Raw genomic sequence first — 16,526 nt, 5'->3', positions numbered from 1 at the left:
TATCTATCTATCTATCTATCTATCTATCTATCATGTCTGTTATCTATCATCTATGTATCTATCTATGTATCTATCTATGTCTATATATCATCTACGTATCTATCTATCTATCTATCTATCTATCTATCTATCTATCTATCTATCTATCTATCTATCTATCATCTATCTATCTATCTATCTATCTATCTATCTACCTATCTACCTATCTTGTCTCTGGCCATTCTGCAGATGATATTTCCTATATCTGTACATTCCCTTTTCCATTCTCTCACCCCACTCTGGCTGATACCCCCACCTATTCTCCCTACAGCTTGTTTCTTGCACCCCCTGCCCTTATTCTCCTACGTCTCCCCCTGAGCACCCCTTCCTTCCATTTGTCACTCTCTCGCACTCTCTCCATCCCTCTCCCCCCATTCGACACAGTCTCTTGCCCACCCCCCCTTCCTCTCTCGCTGCGTCTCCCCCCTTTTTCTTCCTCTTCAGTTTCTCAGGATTTCGGGGAATTAATACACACAGCTCGTCATTTATTCATAGCTCTTTTACTTGGCTGATCTCGCCCATTACTCTCAGTCTGTGCTCTGCTGGGGGGGGGGGGGGGGCACTGCAGGGGAGCCCCAAGTCAGGGGCAGGGGGTCCTCTCATTGAAGGGATTCCCTTATATTAGGGGAAACATAGAGGGTGTATCTGTTATATATGGTTCAATAGATGCAACAAGCTATTTCTGTCTGACTGCATTCACCCGACTATGGCAGTTCCTGGCACGCAGGGCATCCAGTTGTGGCTCTGGATTTATGCCCGTCTCGTGCCTGTGCCACTGGCATTTGTACAAGTCCTTTTGTGCCACTCTGTGCCCTTGCTGAATATCATTGTGTCTGTGTGTATCAGTGCGATGTGTGTGATGCTTTACATGTGACACTACTGTGCCATAGAGTTCCAAGGCCCCTAAAGGGTAATAAAGACAGGTTGTGACCCCCCCACCCAAAGTGCCAGTAGCTGAACAGGCTGACAGCGTGCCTTGGGCACTCACACAGAGACACTACATACACAGCCCGTACATACTGTATGTCTGCCCAATTCCACCCAAAGGTTCCATGTGGGAACTGGGTCACCCATGTGTAATAGTGGGGTGGGGACAGGTCTGTGCCATTCATTATACATCTCTTTTGCCAAAATTATCCTATGGGAAGTGAGGCTATGCCTACTGATATACCACCCTCCACCAGCAGATGGCAGTGTGCGGCCATTGCTACCCTCAGTGGGCTGTGTGTGCTGCAGGGCAGGTAAGAATAATACCAATGAGTATAAAGCCGCAGTATATAAATCTGCAGTTCAGCAAGAGCAGAAGGGCGCTCCTGGTATACAGACTGACATATCTAACAATCATTACTGTACATTAAGCTAATTTGGCCCCACAAACAGGCCCAGTGATGCCCTAACCTATTTCCAGCAGGGGGCGACAGGCTACATCTGTGTATGCAGGGGGCAGTTGGGCACAGACCCAAAGTATCACCCTACTGTCCTTACCCTCCTGCAACTCCCATTCCCATCATACCAGGCTTGTGTGTCCTGCTAATGGGGGCAGATTCCAGAAACAGCAGGAAGAAAAGGGGCAATTAAGCTTCTCAATGCAATGGAGATAAAGGACAACTAACTTTTTGGGGCAAATTGTATGGTGCAAACAGTGACTGACACACATGAAGGGACAATTATATATAGGTATAGGACCCTTTATCCAGAATGCTCGGGACCAAGGGTATCTCCATACCTTAAGTCTACTAAAACAATAAATCAATAAACCATGAAATAAACCCAATAGGGCTGTTCTGCCCCAATAAGGGGTAATTATATCTTAGTTGGGATCAAGTACAGGTACTGTTTTATTATTACAGAGAAAAGGGAATCATTTAACCATGAAATAAACCCAATAGGGCTGTTCTGCCCCCAATAAGGGGTAATTATATCTTAGTTGGGATCAAGTACAGGTACTGTTTTATTATTACAGAGAAAAGGGAATCATTTAACCATGAAATAAACCCAATAGGGCTGTTCTGCCCCCAATAAGGGGTAATTATATCTTAGTTGGGATCAAGTACAGGTACTGTTTTATTATTACAGGGAAAAGGGAATAATTTAACCATTAAATAAACCCAATAGGGCTGTTCTGCCCCAATAAGGGGTAATTATATCTTAGTTGGGATCAAGTACAGGTACTGTTTTATTATTACAGAGAAAAGGGAATCATTTAACCATTAAATAAACCCAATAGGGCTGTTCTGCCCCCAATAAGGGGTAATTATATCTTAGTTGGGATCAAGTACAGGTACTGTTTTATTATTACAGAGAAAAGGGAATCATTTAACCATTAAATAAACCCAATAGGGCTGTTCTGCCCCAATAAGGGGTAATTATATCTTAGTTGGGATCAAGTACAGGTACTGTTTTATTATTACAGAGAAAAGGGAATCATTTAACCATGAAATAAACCCAATAGGGCTGTTCTGCCCCAATAAGGGGTAATTATATCTTAGTTGGGATCAAGTACAGGTACTGTTTTATTATTACAGAGAAAAAGGAATAATTTAACCATTAAATAAACCCAATAGGGCTGTTCTGCCCCAATAAGGGGTAATTATATCTTAGTTGGGATCAAGTACAGGTACTGTTTTATTATTACAGAGAAAAAGGAAATCGTTTTTTTAATTATTTGTTTCAAATGGGGTCTATGGGAGACAGGCTTTCCATAATTCGGAGCTTTCTGGATAATGGGTTTCCGGATAAGGGATCCCATACCTGTATATATGAGTTGTAGTGAGGCCCGTATTGATGCCAATGCACCACATGTTAAATTTACAACAAGGTGCAATTTAAGTTTTTACACTTAGTGCCCAAAAGGTAAATAAGCCCCACTGGGCCGGGTTCTGCTGCGCAGGGGATTCTCACTTCCTACTGTCCCAGGAACCCCCTGGCCTAGGAAAGAGTATGACTTGTTACTGGGCAGGGGCTTGGGCCAGTTATGGGTGGGGCTATGATGGTTGGAGGTGTGGCCTAAGGTGCCCCAGTATTGAAATTGAGGGGTTCAGGCCCATTGTGATCCCTTTAGGAGCAGGTTGTGTCTCACTAAGGGCAATGCCAGGCGCAGTACTTAGCAGGGAGCATCGAGCCGCACAGAAAGTGAGTGACAACATTAAATCCCGGCAAGTTATTCAGGGGGAAAGCTCTGCATTATTCAGCGCCTGTCACAGGCAAATGAGAGAGTGAAGAACTGAAAGATCCTTTCCATGTAAATCACCGGCGGCTACAGAATCAAGTAGTGCCAGGGAGAGAGACTGTCACAGCAAGGAGAGACTCCTACATACAGTATCTCTCATAGCCGGCCCTGCCGGAACCAGCACCGGAACCAGGGGAAAGTACCTTATAGCCAACTCATTTACCTGAAAGGGTAATCCCCCCCATTGTAAGCAGCAGTCCTGCCCTGCTTTATGGCTGAGATTCTAGCTATCTGTATAACAGAGCATTCTGTCACAGTGGCACAGATCCTATCTGATCCCCCCATTGTAAGCAGCAGTCCTGCCCTGCTTTATGGCTGAGATTCTAGCTATCTGTATAACAGAGCATTCTGTCACAGTGGCACAGATCCTATCTGACTCCCCCCCCCCATTGTAAGCAGCAGTCCTGCCCTGCTTTATGGCTGAGATTCTAGCTATCTGTATAACAGAGCATTCTGTCACAGTGGCACAGATCCTATCTGATCCCCCCATTGTAAGCAGCAGTCCTGCCCTGCTTTATGGCTGAGATTCTAGCTATCTGTATAACAGAGCATTCTGTCACAGTGGCACAGATCCTATCTGATCCCCCCATTGTAAGCAGCAGTCCTGCCCTGCTTTATGGCTGAGATTCTAGCTATCTGTATAACAGAGCATTCTGTCACAGTGGCACAGATCCTATCTGACTCCCCCCCCCATTGTAAGCAGCAGTCCTGCCCTGCTTTATGGCTGAGATTCTAGCTATCTGTATAACAGAGCATTCTGTCACAGTGGCACAGATCCTATCTGATCCCCCCATTGTAAGCAGCAGTCCTGCCCTGCTTTATGGCTGAGATTCTAGCTATCTGTATAACAGAGCATTCTGTCACAGTGGCACAGATCCTATCTGATCCCCCCATTGTAAGCAGCAGTCCTGCCCTGCTTTATGGCTGAGATTCTAGCTATCTGTATAACAGAGCATTCTGTCACAGTGGCACAGATCCTATCTGATCCCCCCCATTGTAAGCAGCAGTCCTGCCCTGCTTTATGGCTGAGATTCTAGCTATCTGTATAACAGAGCATTCTGTCACAGTGGCACAGATCCTATCTGATCCCCCCCCATTGTAAGCAGCAGTCCTGCCCTGCTTTATGGCTGAGATTCTAGCTATCTGTATAACAGAGCATTCTGTCACAGTGGCACAGATCCTATCTGATCCCCCCATTGTAAGCAGCAGTCCTGCCCTGCTTTATGGCTGAGATTCTAGCTATCTGTATAACAGAGCATTCTGTCACAGTGGCACAGATCCTATCTGATCCCCCCCCATTGTAAGCAGCAGTCCTGCCCTGCTTTATGGCTGAGATTCTAGCTATCTGTATAACAGAGCATTCTGTCACAGTGGCACAGATCCTATCTGATCCCCCCATTGTAAGCAGCAGTCCTGCCCTGCTTTATGGCTGAGATTCTAGCTATCTGTATAACAGAGCATTCTGTCACAGTGGCACAGATCCTATCTGATCCCCCCATTGTAAGCAGCAGTCCTGCCCTGCTTTATGGCTGAGATTCTAGCTATCTGTATAACAGAGCATTCTGTCACAGTGGCACAGATCCTATCTGATCCCCCCATTGTAAGCAGCAGTCCTGCCCTGCTTTATGGCTGAGATTCTAGCTATCTGTATAACAGAGCATTCTGTCACAGTGGCACAGATCCTATCTGATCCCCCCCATTGTAAGCAGCAGTCCTGCCCTGCTTTATGGCTGAGATTCTAGCTATCTGTATAACAGAGCATTCTGTCACAGTGGCACAGATCCTATCTGATCCCCCCCATTGTAAGCAGCAGTCCTGCCCTGCTTTATGGCTGAGATTCTAGCTATCTGTATAACAGAGCATTCTGTCACAGTGGCACAGATCCTATCTGATCCCCCCATTGTAAGCAGCAGTCCTGCCCTGCTTTATGGCTGAGATTCTACCTATCTTTATGCTCAACCTTCTTAAAATCTTAAAAGTATCTGCAGACCCGAAACAATAAAGGGAAAGTAAAGGGATTATCGGGCTGAGTTACGCAGCCATCAGGAAGCCGCAAGTGAGAATGATCATTACCAGGGAATGGGAGATGTGCGTTACACAGCTCATTGATTACCCATTTGATAAGTGCGCTACATGCTCCTGGGGGTGCAAATCTTCCAGCTGATCGCTCCCATACCCACACGGCCCCCGGTCCCTGGCAGGATTGGCTCCGGCTCATTAACCACATTCCCACACTTAATAAATCTTGCTACTGATTCTCTTATTAAAAGAGAACTTTGCCTTAATATGATATCTTCAAGGTAATCTGGTTGCTGGGCGTCACTGATCCTGGCAACAAGGTAGCATAGAACTTTTTAATAAGATATTGGCATCACAGCTGCCATCTTGGAAATGTATATGTACATGCAAGATGGCAGCACCATCGCTCAGAGGGAATAATCTCCATCCGGTAATTGTGCCCCCCCCCCCGAACCAATATTCTGAGCGTGACTTTCCTCTGCGCCATCCAGGGATTTGCTTGTTATTTGCTCTCCATTAATATGTAAAGCCGGGGAGAGGCTGCGTGCAGTTTGCTCATCGCTCCGAAGCTATTGAGGTCACACGGGGGCCCTGGGAGGAGGAGGAGGAAGGCCCATTGCCTGCTGGGCAAGATATGCCCATAGGATAGTATCAACTGTGATTTCAATTATTGATCAGTGCCGTGGGCAGAATTGGGCTTTAGCTATGGGCAAAGAACATGCATATATGTCTTTCCAATAGGTGTCTAGCAGGGAATGCTGGGATTTGTAGTCCTGCAGCAGCTGCATAAACACCTGCACAAGTGCAAACGACTCCTAAACCATCCCAGGGAAACCCGGCAGCATGAGAGGTCATGGGGGCTCAATGGGATCAGTCCGGCTCCCTGTAATAATCCCATTAAGTTAATACTCAGCTAAGCAGCTAAGGAACTGGGAAAGAAATAGCAGGAGAAGGGTCACACGGGGGCAAGGTTTGATCCCTGCAGGAGTCATTGATAGTTATTCCAAATGGAATAAATGGAGGGACCTCTGTATGTTGGGGCTAAATGGTGTTGCCTACTGATTGGCTGATACAGAGGAACTACTGATCTCATTGGTCACATTCATTGCGGGAGTCTCACTGGGTGGCAGGTTGGGATCTTCTACTTCTTTCTTGCCTACAGATTAATGTGGGTGCACTGCCCATAGAGGTGCTGCCCATAGAGGCGCTCCCCATAGAGGCCCTGCCCATAGAGGCGCTGCCCATAGAGGGGCTGCCCATAGAGGTTCTGCCCATAGAGGCCCTGCCCATAGAGGTGCTGCCCATAGAGGCCCTGCCCATAGAGGTGCTGCCCATAGAGGCCCTGCCCATAGAGGGGCTGCCCATAGAGGCCCTGCCCATAGAGGCGCTGCCCATAGAGGCCCTGCCCATAGAGGCGCTGCCCATAGAGGCCCTGCCCATAGAGGCGCTGCCCATAGAGGCGCTGCCCATAGAGGCCCTGCCCATAGAGGCCCTGCCCATAGAGGCCCTGCCCATAGAGGCCCTGCCCATAGAGGCGCTGCCCATAGAGGCGCTGCCCATAGAGGCCCTGCCCATAGAGGCCCTGCCCATAGAGGCGCTGCCCATAGAGGCCCTGCCCATAGAGGCCCTGCCCATAGAGGCCCTGCCCATAGAGGCGCTGCCCATAGAGGCCCTGCCCATAGAGGCCCTGCCCATAGAGGCGCTGCCCATAGAGGCGCTGCCCATAGAGGCCCTGCCCATAGAGGCGCTGCCCATAGAGGCCCTGCCCATAGAGGTGCTGCCCATAGAGGCCCTGCCCATAGAGGTGCTGCCCATAGAGGCCCTGCCCATAGAGGCCCTGCCCATAGAGGCCCTGCCCATAGAGGCGCTGCCCATAGAGGCCCTGCCCATAGAGGCGCTGCCCATAGAGGCCCTGCCCATAGAGGCGCTGCCCATAGAGGCGCTGCCCATAGAGGCCCTGCCCATAGAGGCCCTGCCCATAGAGGCCCTGCCCATAGAGGCCCTGCCCATAGAGGCGCTGCCCATAGAGGCCCTGCCCATAGAGGAGCTGCCCATAGAGGCCCTGCCCATAGAGGGGCTGCCCATAGAGGCGCTGCCCATAGAGAGGCTGCCCATAGAGGCCCTGCCCATAGAGGCGCTGCCCATAGAGGCGCTGCCCATAGAGGGGCTGCCCATAGAGGCCCTGCCCATAGAGGAGCTGCCCATAGAGGCCCTGCCCATAGAGGGGCTGCCCATAGAGGCGCTGCCCATAGAGGCGCTGCCCATAGAGGCGCTGCCCATAGAGAGGCTGCCCATAGAGGCCCTGCCCATAGAGGCGCTGCCCATAGAGGCCCTGCCCATAGAGGCGCTGCCCATAGAGACCCATAGTCTTTGCAGCAGTGACACTAAGAAGATTTTGTTTATCTATGTAAAACCTGGAATCTATAGCAGTATTGGAGTCTCTTTATGGCTGACGCTGCCTCTTGTTCTCATTCGGCTGAGCTTTATGGCGAGGGGATTATCCCATTATTCCCGAGTTACCTGAGGTCACGTCCCCCCAGAGCACACTAATAGGGAATGAGGTTGCCTATGTATTGCACTCTGGGCTCATTTTCTCCTAATGGCGCTAATTGTATTTAATTGTATCTCTCTGTCCCAGCAGCCACTGGTGGAAGTGTTCTTACACACAGCCATGGCATTTATGGGGTTATTGTACTTTGTGGGGGGGGGGGGAACAAATACAGATGTAGTGTTGGCAGCTGAGACCCCCATAAATCAGGGATGTCCCACTAATATATATACAATATAGTTATGTATGTGAGTGTATAGATTGGTAGGTGTGGGTGCTGGGTTTACTTGGAAGGGTTGAACTTGATGGACTCTGGTCTTTTTTCAACCCTATGTAACTATGTAATTGCTCACTAAGGGGCTTCCCCAATGTTTGGGGGCCCCCTGCCTCACCCTAAAACCAGCTCTAATTGGGCCCTGCGCTTCCCAAATTCATCAATGGCTGTTTCTTATCAGAGTTATATTTTCAGCCATTTCATGTATAATTCGTGGCGCTTCCATTTATCCTGCAAATTACCCGCTAGCAAACAGTGCTCCCCCCGTTATATCTGCCCAATGAGCCATTAAATGGAGATTTCTCTTTGTAGAACGGATCTGTTCCACCAGCTGCTGCTCCGCAATCTCTCCAATGGACAGACCCTCGGCGGCGTTAGTCTGGGGGGAGATGGAGCGGATGGTGCAACCCAAGAACAAAGTGGATGAGGCCCTGGCACCTGATATACGGGATTTAAAGGGGAAGTAAATGGGAACAAAAGGAACTCTACTGCCCAGAAAGGGTTAACTCTGCGGCACAGCTGGTACTGCTTGTACACTGTAATAACAGATCAATATACCAACACGCGGGTCACACAGCCAGACGGCCCAGAACCTGTTTCCCCTATCCCAGTATTTATGAATCACCCATAATTACAGCTGGTTTCGCAGGGATTGCTCTGTCCCTTCCATTAAGCGCCTTTAATATTTAATGCTGTCAGTGTGCGAGTCTGACTGGGCCATTAGCGCTGGGATTTGGTATCGCTGAGCTCCTGATCCGGCAGCTTTATGGGCCGGCTCTGTGGCATACACACTAATGCATTGGCCGGGGGGGCGCTGGGACCTGCAGAATGTAATAAGAGGGGGTAGGAATGGATTTACAAACATATATACATATACCAACACTTATATAATACTAACGTAGGTGCCCTGAATGCTCTCTGTGCATTCCCCCAAATATTTAAGTATTTAGTATATTAGTCCCTGCCAGGTCTGGGCTTCCAAACTGGCCCTGGCATTTCAATTAGACAGGGGCACAAACAGCCCCCCCAGCCCAATAAATAGTGACTGTCTGTGGCACCTTACAGCCCCCTGGCATTCCCAGTACCCAGAGGCACAAACAGCCCCCCCAGCCCAATAAATAGTGACTGTCTGTGGCACCTTACAGCCCCCCTGGCATTCCCAGTACCCAGAGGCACAAACAGCCCCCCCCAGCCCAATAAATAGTGACTGTCTGTGGCACCTTACAGCCCCCCTGGCATTCCCAGTACCCAGAGGCACAAACAGCCCCCCCAGCCCAATAAATAGTGACTGTCTGTGGCACCTTACAGCCCCCCCATGGCATTCCCAGTACCCAGAGGCACAAACAGCCCCCCCAGCCCAATAAATAGTGACTGTCTGTGGCACCTTACAGCCCCCCTGGCATTCCCAGTACCCAGAGGCACAAACAGCCCCCCAGCCCAATAAATAGTGACTGTCTGTGGCACCTTACAGCCCCCTGGCATTCCCAGTACCCAGAGGCACAAACAGCCCCCCCAGCCCAATAAATAGTGACTGTCTGTGGCACCTTACAGCCCCCCTGGCATTCCCAGTACCCAGAGGCACAAACAGCCCCCCAGCCCAATAAATAGTGAGTGTCTGTGGCACCTTACAGCCCCCCTGGCATTCCCAGTACCCAGAGGCACAAACAGCCCCCCCCAGCCCAATAAATAGTGACTGTCTGTAGCACCTTACAGCCCCCCTGGCATTCCCAGTACCCAGAGGCACAAACAGCCCCCCCAGCCCAATAAATAGTGACTGTCTGTGGCACCTTACAGCCCCCCTGGCATTCCCAGTACCCAGAGGCACAAACAGCCCCCCCAGCCCAATAAATAGTGACTATGGCACCTTACAGCCCCCCCATGGCATTCCCAGTACCCACAGATTGCCAGGCCGCGCCAGACATGCCCATGATGCCTCAGTTTGCCAGACAGGCCCCTCCTGTTACACCCAAAATGCCAAATGCTTTCTCTGAAGTCAAACATCTTTTTTTTGCTTTATGACCCGGGACTGTTCCTTTGGACACAACAGACAGGGTCGGACTGGGCCGCTGGGACACCTGGTGGGGGATGTGGCCGGCGGGGGCACCTTGGGGGGTGTGGGGCTCCTGGGGCAGTAGCCCCAGTGGGCCCTGCACCCCCCAGTCCGATCCAGACCCTCCCAGTCCGATCCTGCCCCTCAGCCGGTATTTGACTGAACCAACCGGTAAGTCACCAGCTAGGCCTGAAGCCTATAAACCCCCACCTTCCCTTACCCTTCCCGTTGCCATAATACCCCTTATAAGGATAGACAAGTCCCGCCATTCTCCTCCCCAGTGATGTAATTGCCCCATGTGACATCACCACCTGCTCCCTGACCGGTAGGCTGGAATTATCCTACAATAAAGATGGCAGCCCTATTGCTTAAGGATATGGCTAACACCAAAAGGTATCATTTAGCCCCACAGTCACAAACCTGTGGGTGCGCTCTGATTGGCTATCCCATTCCCCCAGTCTGGGGAACTGAAATTGCCCCCATAGTTGCACCCTGACCTGTCTATGAAGCATTTGTGTCAGTAACTGGGCCTCATTCTCTGCTCTGGGAGATTTGCAGTATATTCCCATTGGGAAAGAACACTCTGAAATAATGAAAATCACATTTATTCACTACAGACCAAGCTGTGGCCTTCCAGCTGGGCATGGGGGCAATACAGCAAGGCAAGGGCGCCCCCCTACTCATCAGCCTTGCAGTGCACACAGTCCGGCTGGGAGCCCCAGTGGAAGCCAATGCTGTGTATGACGGAGGAATAACGGCCGCTCACGTAGCGCAGGACAGTGTTAGAGTACAGGGGAAAGTCGTTAAAGCAGTTGCCCGAGGGTTGGCCAAAGCGGAAGATGCGCCCGTGGTTTGTCACAAAGATCAGCTCATTGACATAGGCGGCCGTCTTCCCTGATACCTGGGTGATGCTCTCCCCTGGGCGCAGCAGAATCTCAAGGATGGGCCCCGATGTGTACCCATAATAGGTTCCCCAGGTATCGCCGTATCGGAACTGCAGGCTGGGATGGGGGACAGGAAGAAAAATGAACAACAATAGTGACTGTCTGTGGCACCTTACAGCCCCCCCTGGCATTCCCAGTACCCAGAGGCACAAACAGCCCCCCCGGCCCAATAAATAGTGACTGTCTGGGGCACCTTACAGCCCCCTGGCATTCCCAGTACCCAGAGGCACAAACAGCCCCCCAGCCCAATAAATAGTGACTGTCTGTGGCACCTTACAGCCCCCTGGCATTCCCAGTACCCAGAGGCACAAACAGCCCCCCCAGCCCAATAAATAGTGACTGTCTGGGGCACCTTACAGCCCCCTGGCATTCCCAGTACCCAGAGGCACAAACAGCCCCCCCAGCCCAATAAATAGTGACTGTCTGTGGCACCTTACAGCCCCCCCTGGCATTCCCAGTACCCAGAGGCACAAACAGCCCCCCCAGCCCAATAAATAGTGACTGTCTGTGGCACCTTACAGCCCCCCTGGCATTCCCAGTACCCAGAGGCACAAACAGCCCCCCCCCAGCCCAATAAATAGTGACTGTCTGTGGCACCTTACAGCCCCCCTGGCATTTGCCTGAACCCACAGATTGCCAGTCCAGGCCTGATACTACTACTCGGAGCCTAGCCCTTTCCCCCCCCAGGAATGTTAAGGGGCCCCTTAAGTGTATTATAGGGTTATCTTGATTGGCCCTTACTAATGGGGTCCCCATGCCTCTGGAAACATTCACAGTGGGGTTCCAAGCAATGGATCAGCCCCATATCCTTACCCAATGACATGGCTGGGGTTCTCTCGCACTCGCAGGCCAGTGATTGGTCCATACACCTGCTCTGAAGAGAAAGAGAACGCGGTGCCTCCACCTGAGCCGTACTCCCCAGCGAAGGAAGAGAGGCGAGACTGGACTGCAGGGGGCGATATAAAGGGAGGGGGAGATAAACAGAGATTGGTGGGAAGGGGAAAGAGGGAATATTAGGGGCCCCTGTCACACAGAGTTACTATTGGGGCCCCTGTCACACAGAGATACTATTGGGGCCCCTGTCACACAGAGATACTATTGGGGCCCCTGTCACACAGAGATACTATTGGGGCCCCTGTCACACAGAGATACTATTGGGGCCCCTGTCACACAGAGATACTATTGGGGCCCCTGTCACACAGAGATACTATTGGGGCCCCTGTCACACAGAGATAGTTGTACTCACTGCTGGCTGCCGTTGATGATCCCAGCAAGATGCCAGCGCACAGTACCAGGAACAGAAACATCCTGCAGGGAACAAAGAGTTAAATGTGTTTCTGGAGACAGTGCAGGGTCCTAGAGGTGTCTTGTTGGGATCCCTAGAGCAGTCATGTTCCTTTGTGGTCTGGCACTGGGATGGGCCCCTTAGCCCATAACAAGGTTACAGATATATAGAAACATTGGGGTAACAGTCACCCTGCTATAGTTCCAGGGGTACCCAGGGCACAAATAAGCACTCACCCCAAATCCCCCCCTAACTGGCCTTCAGGCTGGGCCCCCTTAGCCCATAACAAGGTTACAGATATATAGAAACATTGGGGTAACAGTCACCCCGCTATAGTTCCAGGGGTACCCCGGGCACAAATAAGCACTCACCCCAAATCCCCCCCTAACTGGCCTTCAGGCTGGGCCCCCTTAGCCCATAACAAGGTTACAGATATATAGAAACATTGGGGTAACAGTCACCCCGCTATAGTTCCAGGGGTACCCAGGGCACAAATAAGCACTCACCCCAAATCCCCCCCTAACTGGCCTTCAGGCTGGGCCCCCTTAGCCCATAACAAGGTTACAGATATATAGAAACATTGGGGTAACAGTCACCCCGCTATAGTTCCAGGGGTACCCAGGGCACAAATAAGCACTCACCCCAAATCCCCCCTAACTGGCCTTCAGGCTGGGCCCCCTTAGCCCATAACAAGGTTACAGATATATAGAAACATTGGGGTAACAGTCACCCCGCTATAGTTCCAGGGGTACCCCGGGCACAAATAAGCACTCACCCCAAATCCCCCCCTAACTGGCCTTCAGGCTGGGCCCCCTTAGCCCATAACAAGGTTACAGATATATAGAAACATTGGGGTAACAGTCACCCTGCTATAGTTCCAGGGGTACCCAGGGCACAAATAAGCACTCACCCCAAATCCCCCCCTAACTGGCCTTCAGGCTGGGCCCCCTTAGCCCATAACAAGGTTACAGATATATAGAAACATTGGGGTAACAGTCACCCCGCTATAGTTCCAGGGGTACCCAGGGCACAAATAAGCACTCACCCCAAATCCCCCCCTAACTGGCCTTCAGGCTGGGCCCCCTTAGCCCATAACAAGGTTACAGATATATAGAAACATTGGGGTAACAGTCACCCCGCTATAGTTCCAGGGGTACCCAGGGCACAAATAAGCACTCACCCCAAATCCCCCCCTAACTGGCCTTCAGGCTGGGCCCCCTTAGCCCATAACAAGGTTACAGATATATAGAAACATTGGGGTAACAGTCACCCTGCTATAGTTCCAGGGGTACCCAGGGCACAAATAAGCACTCACCCCAAATCCCCCCCTAACTGGCCTTCAGACTGGGCCCCCTTAGCCCATAACAAGGTTACAGATATATAGAAACATTGGGGTAACAGTCACCCTGCTATAGTTCCAGGGGTACCCAGGGCACAAATAAGCACTCACCCCAAATCCCCCCCTAACTGGCCTTCAGGCTGGGCCCCCTTAGCCCATAACAAGGTTACAGATATATAGAAACATTGGGGTAACAGTCACCCTGCTATAGTTCCAGGGGTACCCAGGGCACAAATAAGCACTCACCCCTATAACCCCCAGTCCCTGAGGCTGTGTAGCCCTTACCTGCAGGCAGTAGGGAGTCTCAGGGTGTGTAGGCGCCCTGCCCCGTGCCTGTATTTATACCCAAGTCTCCCCGGTACAAGTGCCAGCTGCTGTCCTGGGTACCATGTTGGGTGCCGGTAACCCTTTCAGTGCCAGCAATGATCACAGCTGGGGATACAGAGCGAGAGCTTTAGAGTAAATGTTGTTGGAAGGTGCAGGGTTAATGTGACCCGGATTCTCCCAGGAGGGGCAAAGGCCAGACGGGCTAGATAAGGTACCTCAGGAGGGGCCCAGCTGCTGCTGACTGACGCACACCTACACAGTATATTTATTATTCCTGCGCCACACTAGGCCTGTCTTATGGAGTGACAGCTCCCATCATGCTCAGCTCCAGTGTGGCCTGCTGGGATATTGTTCCCTGCCATCCCTGGCTGCACACTGGGAGAGGCCTGTTCCCCATTCCCAGAAGGCCGTGGGCTGCATATTTTATGTTTATGTACAATGGGATGTGACTGTCAGAATGAGTGGAGCTGGCAGTTGTGCTCTCGTCCGTGTCTCTCCCACCGCCGACTCCACGTGTTCCCTTCCCACGTTGCCTACTTCTTCCCTATGTTCCCCAAGGCTCCATCCCACCTCTCTGCCTGCCCTTGGCTCTCTATTCTTCCCATTCTCTGTCTCCCACATGAGTGAGAACCATAAATGCAACTCCCGGACTCTCGCCCTCAGCGCCTCCCTCCCAAGCTGCACCCTGGGGGCCCCTCTCCCTGTTATTTCTTTTATTTACACTAAAGCTTTTACTTATATTTCCCTTTAGCCTAGTCACATGCTCCAACCCTGAACAGTCACTATGTGTGTGGCCCCAAGTGATTGGCTGATGGAATCCTATGTAGGCCCAACATGGCTGACAGCACAATGCATTGGGGGTGTTTAACCAATGGTCAGTGATCCTTAGTCCTGTAGATGGATTAGGAGCGGAACTATCTGTCAGTGACCCTTACAAACTGGGTATGGGAGAGGAGCTGAAAAGGGCTGAGTCCCCTTTAGAGAACCCACAGGTAAGCAGAGTGGAGTTCCATGCTCAAGTGCCTGTTTATATCCCTGCAGACTTCCCGTAGCGAGCAGCCTTCCTTGGGGTACGGGGTTCAGTTGCCAACTTGTTGCTCTCTCTGCTGGGTCATTTGCATTCACTGAAAATCCCATAAGGTTATATGTAATATTAATACTTATAAATCTGCATTCTGCCACTAGGTGGCGTATGCAAGTGAAATGATACGTTATCCTGTCTAAGATCCTTGGAATATGGCATTGCTGCAAACCTTCCAGACCACCATTCTCACCACTCTCATCTAGATTTAGTACAAAACCTCAAAGTAGATTGTCTTCATCTAATTCCTAGGGGCAGAATGTGGCCTACAGGAGCCAATGGCAGGAGAATGTTGATTAAAGACACAGACAGGCTACTCTTACAGCCAACCCATGCACCTCAAGCAGCAAACTACAGATTTAACCCCGTATGTGACAATAACCCTGGACCAGGATCCCCTCACAATCCCTTTGCCCAGTTACACCCCTGCTATGTATTTCCTTGTTATTACATAAAGGATAAACCTTACAGAAGTAAAACAGAAAGAACCCAAGTCCCACCTTGCACCCTTATAGATACAGGGCACTAAATAAGGCCAAATATACCCCCACCCCACACGGTGCCTGTAGTGAGTGGGGAATAATAGCCCTGACTGTAGGGGCAGAGCCTTCTCCATTCTCTGGGGGCATCGCTATGGGAACAGCTGCCTTTCTCTCTCTGGGGACGGACTGAGATGGGGGATTTATAAATAAAAGCTAATAAAGAGGGTCACAGGCTACAGCAATGCTCAATGAAACTGCCATTTATTCCGAATGATATTTGCAGCTGGCAGTCACGCGGGGAGTATGAGGAAAGCCTGGCTCCTGCGAGTAATAATGACAGTTACAGCCGGGTCACTGGGTTCAGGGAATACAATATATAAAGCTTGTGTCAGAGTTCAGCCCCTATAATGTGAGGTGGGGGCCCCTCTGTCCAGCTGTAATGTAGCGTGTAGTATGTGCGGCTTGGGGCATTCACGGCTCATTACATGCACATAGTCACGGATCATACCATGTACAGTCGGGGAGATACAGAGCATTTATAAAAGGCAGGGCCCATTGTGCCATTTAATGCTGGGACTAGTGATGAATGAATGTTTTCGCCAGGCGTCGATTGGCTGCAGATTTAGGTATTTCGCCATTGGTGATTTTTTCCACAGCAAAAAAATGGGACAGATTCGCTCATTACTCGCTGGGGCCACGGAGTCATGCACCATAGCACGGGCACACTGAGGTACACACGGGTCATAACAAGCTTAAACTACATGGATTATACCATTTACAGAGTTATGAACATACATGGATCATACCATGTGTCGGGAACATACATGGATCATACTATGTGTCAGTAACATACATGGATCATACTATGTGTCGGGAACATACATGGATCATACCATGTGTCAGGAACAT

At 50.6% G+C, this 16,526-nt stretch overlaps 2 protein-coding genes across 2 annotated transcripts; one reads left to right on the top strand and one right to left on the bottom strand.

Annotated features, from left to right (window-relative positions):
- Nucleotides 1-5,678: 5,678 nt before the first annotated feature.
- LOC116407633 (repetitive proline-rich cell wall protein 2-like) lies at nt 5,679-8,576 on the top strand. The gene is made up of 3 exons (XM_031893344.1): nt 5,679-5,717; nt 6,450-7,716; nt 8,422-8,576. The coding sequence occupies exons 1-3, from the start codon at nt 5,679-5,681 to the stop codon at nt 8,574-8,576; spliced, it is 1,461 nt and encodes a 486-aa protein (XP_031749204.1).
- Nucleotides 8,577-10,748: 2,172 nt separating this feature from the next.
- On the bottom strand, nt 10,749-14,122 carry zg16 (zymogen granule protein 16). Its single transcript, XM_031893129.1, has 4 exons — nt 14,013-14,122; nt 12,350-12,411; nt 11,917-12,049; nt 10,749-11,160 (listed from the first exon to the last, which is right to left on the bottom strand). Exons 2-4 carry the CDS (start codon nt 12,408-12,410, stop codon nt 10,836-10,838), a joined length of 519 nt encoding a protein of 172 aa, XP_031748989.1. The 5' UTR covers nt 12,411; nt 14,013-14,122; the 3' UTR covers nt 10,749-10,835.
- Between the last annotated feature and the right edge of the window lie 2,404 nt (nt 14,123-16,526).

Source organism: Xenopus tropicalis, chromosome 9 (assembly GCF_000004195.4).
Source record: "Xenopus tropicalis strain Nigerian chromosome 9, UCB_Xtro_10.0, whole genome shotgun sequence".
NCBI classification, from domain to species: Eukaryota; Metazoa; Chordata; class Amphibia; order Anura; family Pipidae; genus Xenopus; species Xenopus tropicalis.
Note: the sequence above shows the minus strand (reverse complement) of the source record. Positions and strands in the feature narration are given on the sequence as shown.

What these genes read in the sequence shown, in the direction of transcription:
- zg16 (XM_031893129.1), bottom strand. Translation starts at nt 12,410, where the DNA reads ATGTTTCTGTTCCTGGTACTGTGCGCTGGCATCTTGCTGGGATCATCA. An exon ending in ATCATCAACGGCAGCCAGCA is followed by an intron (nt 12,050 to 12,349) that starts GTGAGTACAACT and finishes CGCCCCCTGCAG; the next exon opens with TCCAGTCTCGCCTCTCTTCC. An exon ending in AACCCCAGCCATGTCATTGG is followed by an intron (nt 11,161 to 11,916) that starts GTAAGGATATGG and finishes CCCCCATCCCAG; the next exon opens with CCTGCAGTTCCGATACGGCG.
- LOC116407633 (XM_031893344.1), top strand. Translation starts at nt 5,679, where the DNA reads ATGGCAGCACCATCGCTCAGAGGGAATAATCTCCATCCG. An exon ending in GAGGGAATAATCTCCATCCG is followed by an intron (nt 5,718 to 6,449) that starts GTAATTGTGCCC and finishes TCTTGCCTACAG; the next exon opens with ATTAATGTGGGTGCACTGCC. An exon ending in AAAACCTGGAATCTATAGCA is followed by an intron (nt 7,717 to 8,421) that starts GTATTGGAGTCT and finishes TTCTCTTTGTAG; the next exon opens with AACGGATCTGTTCCACCAGC.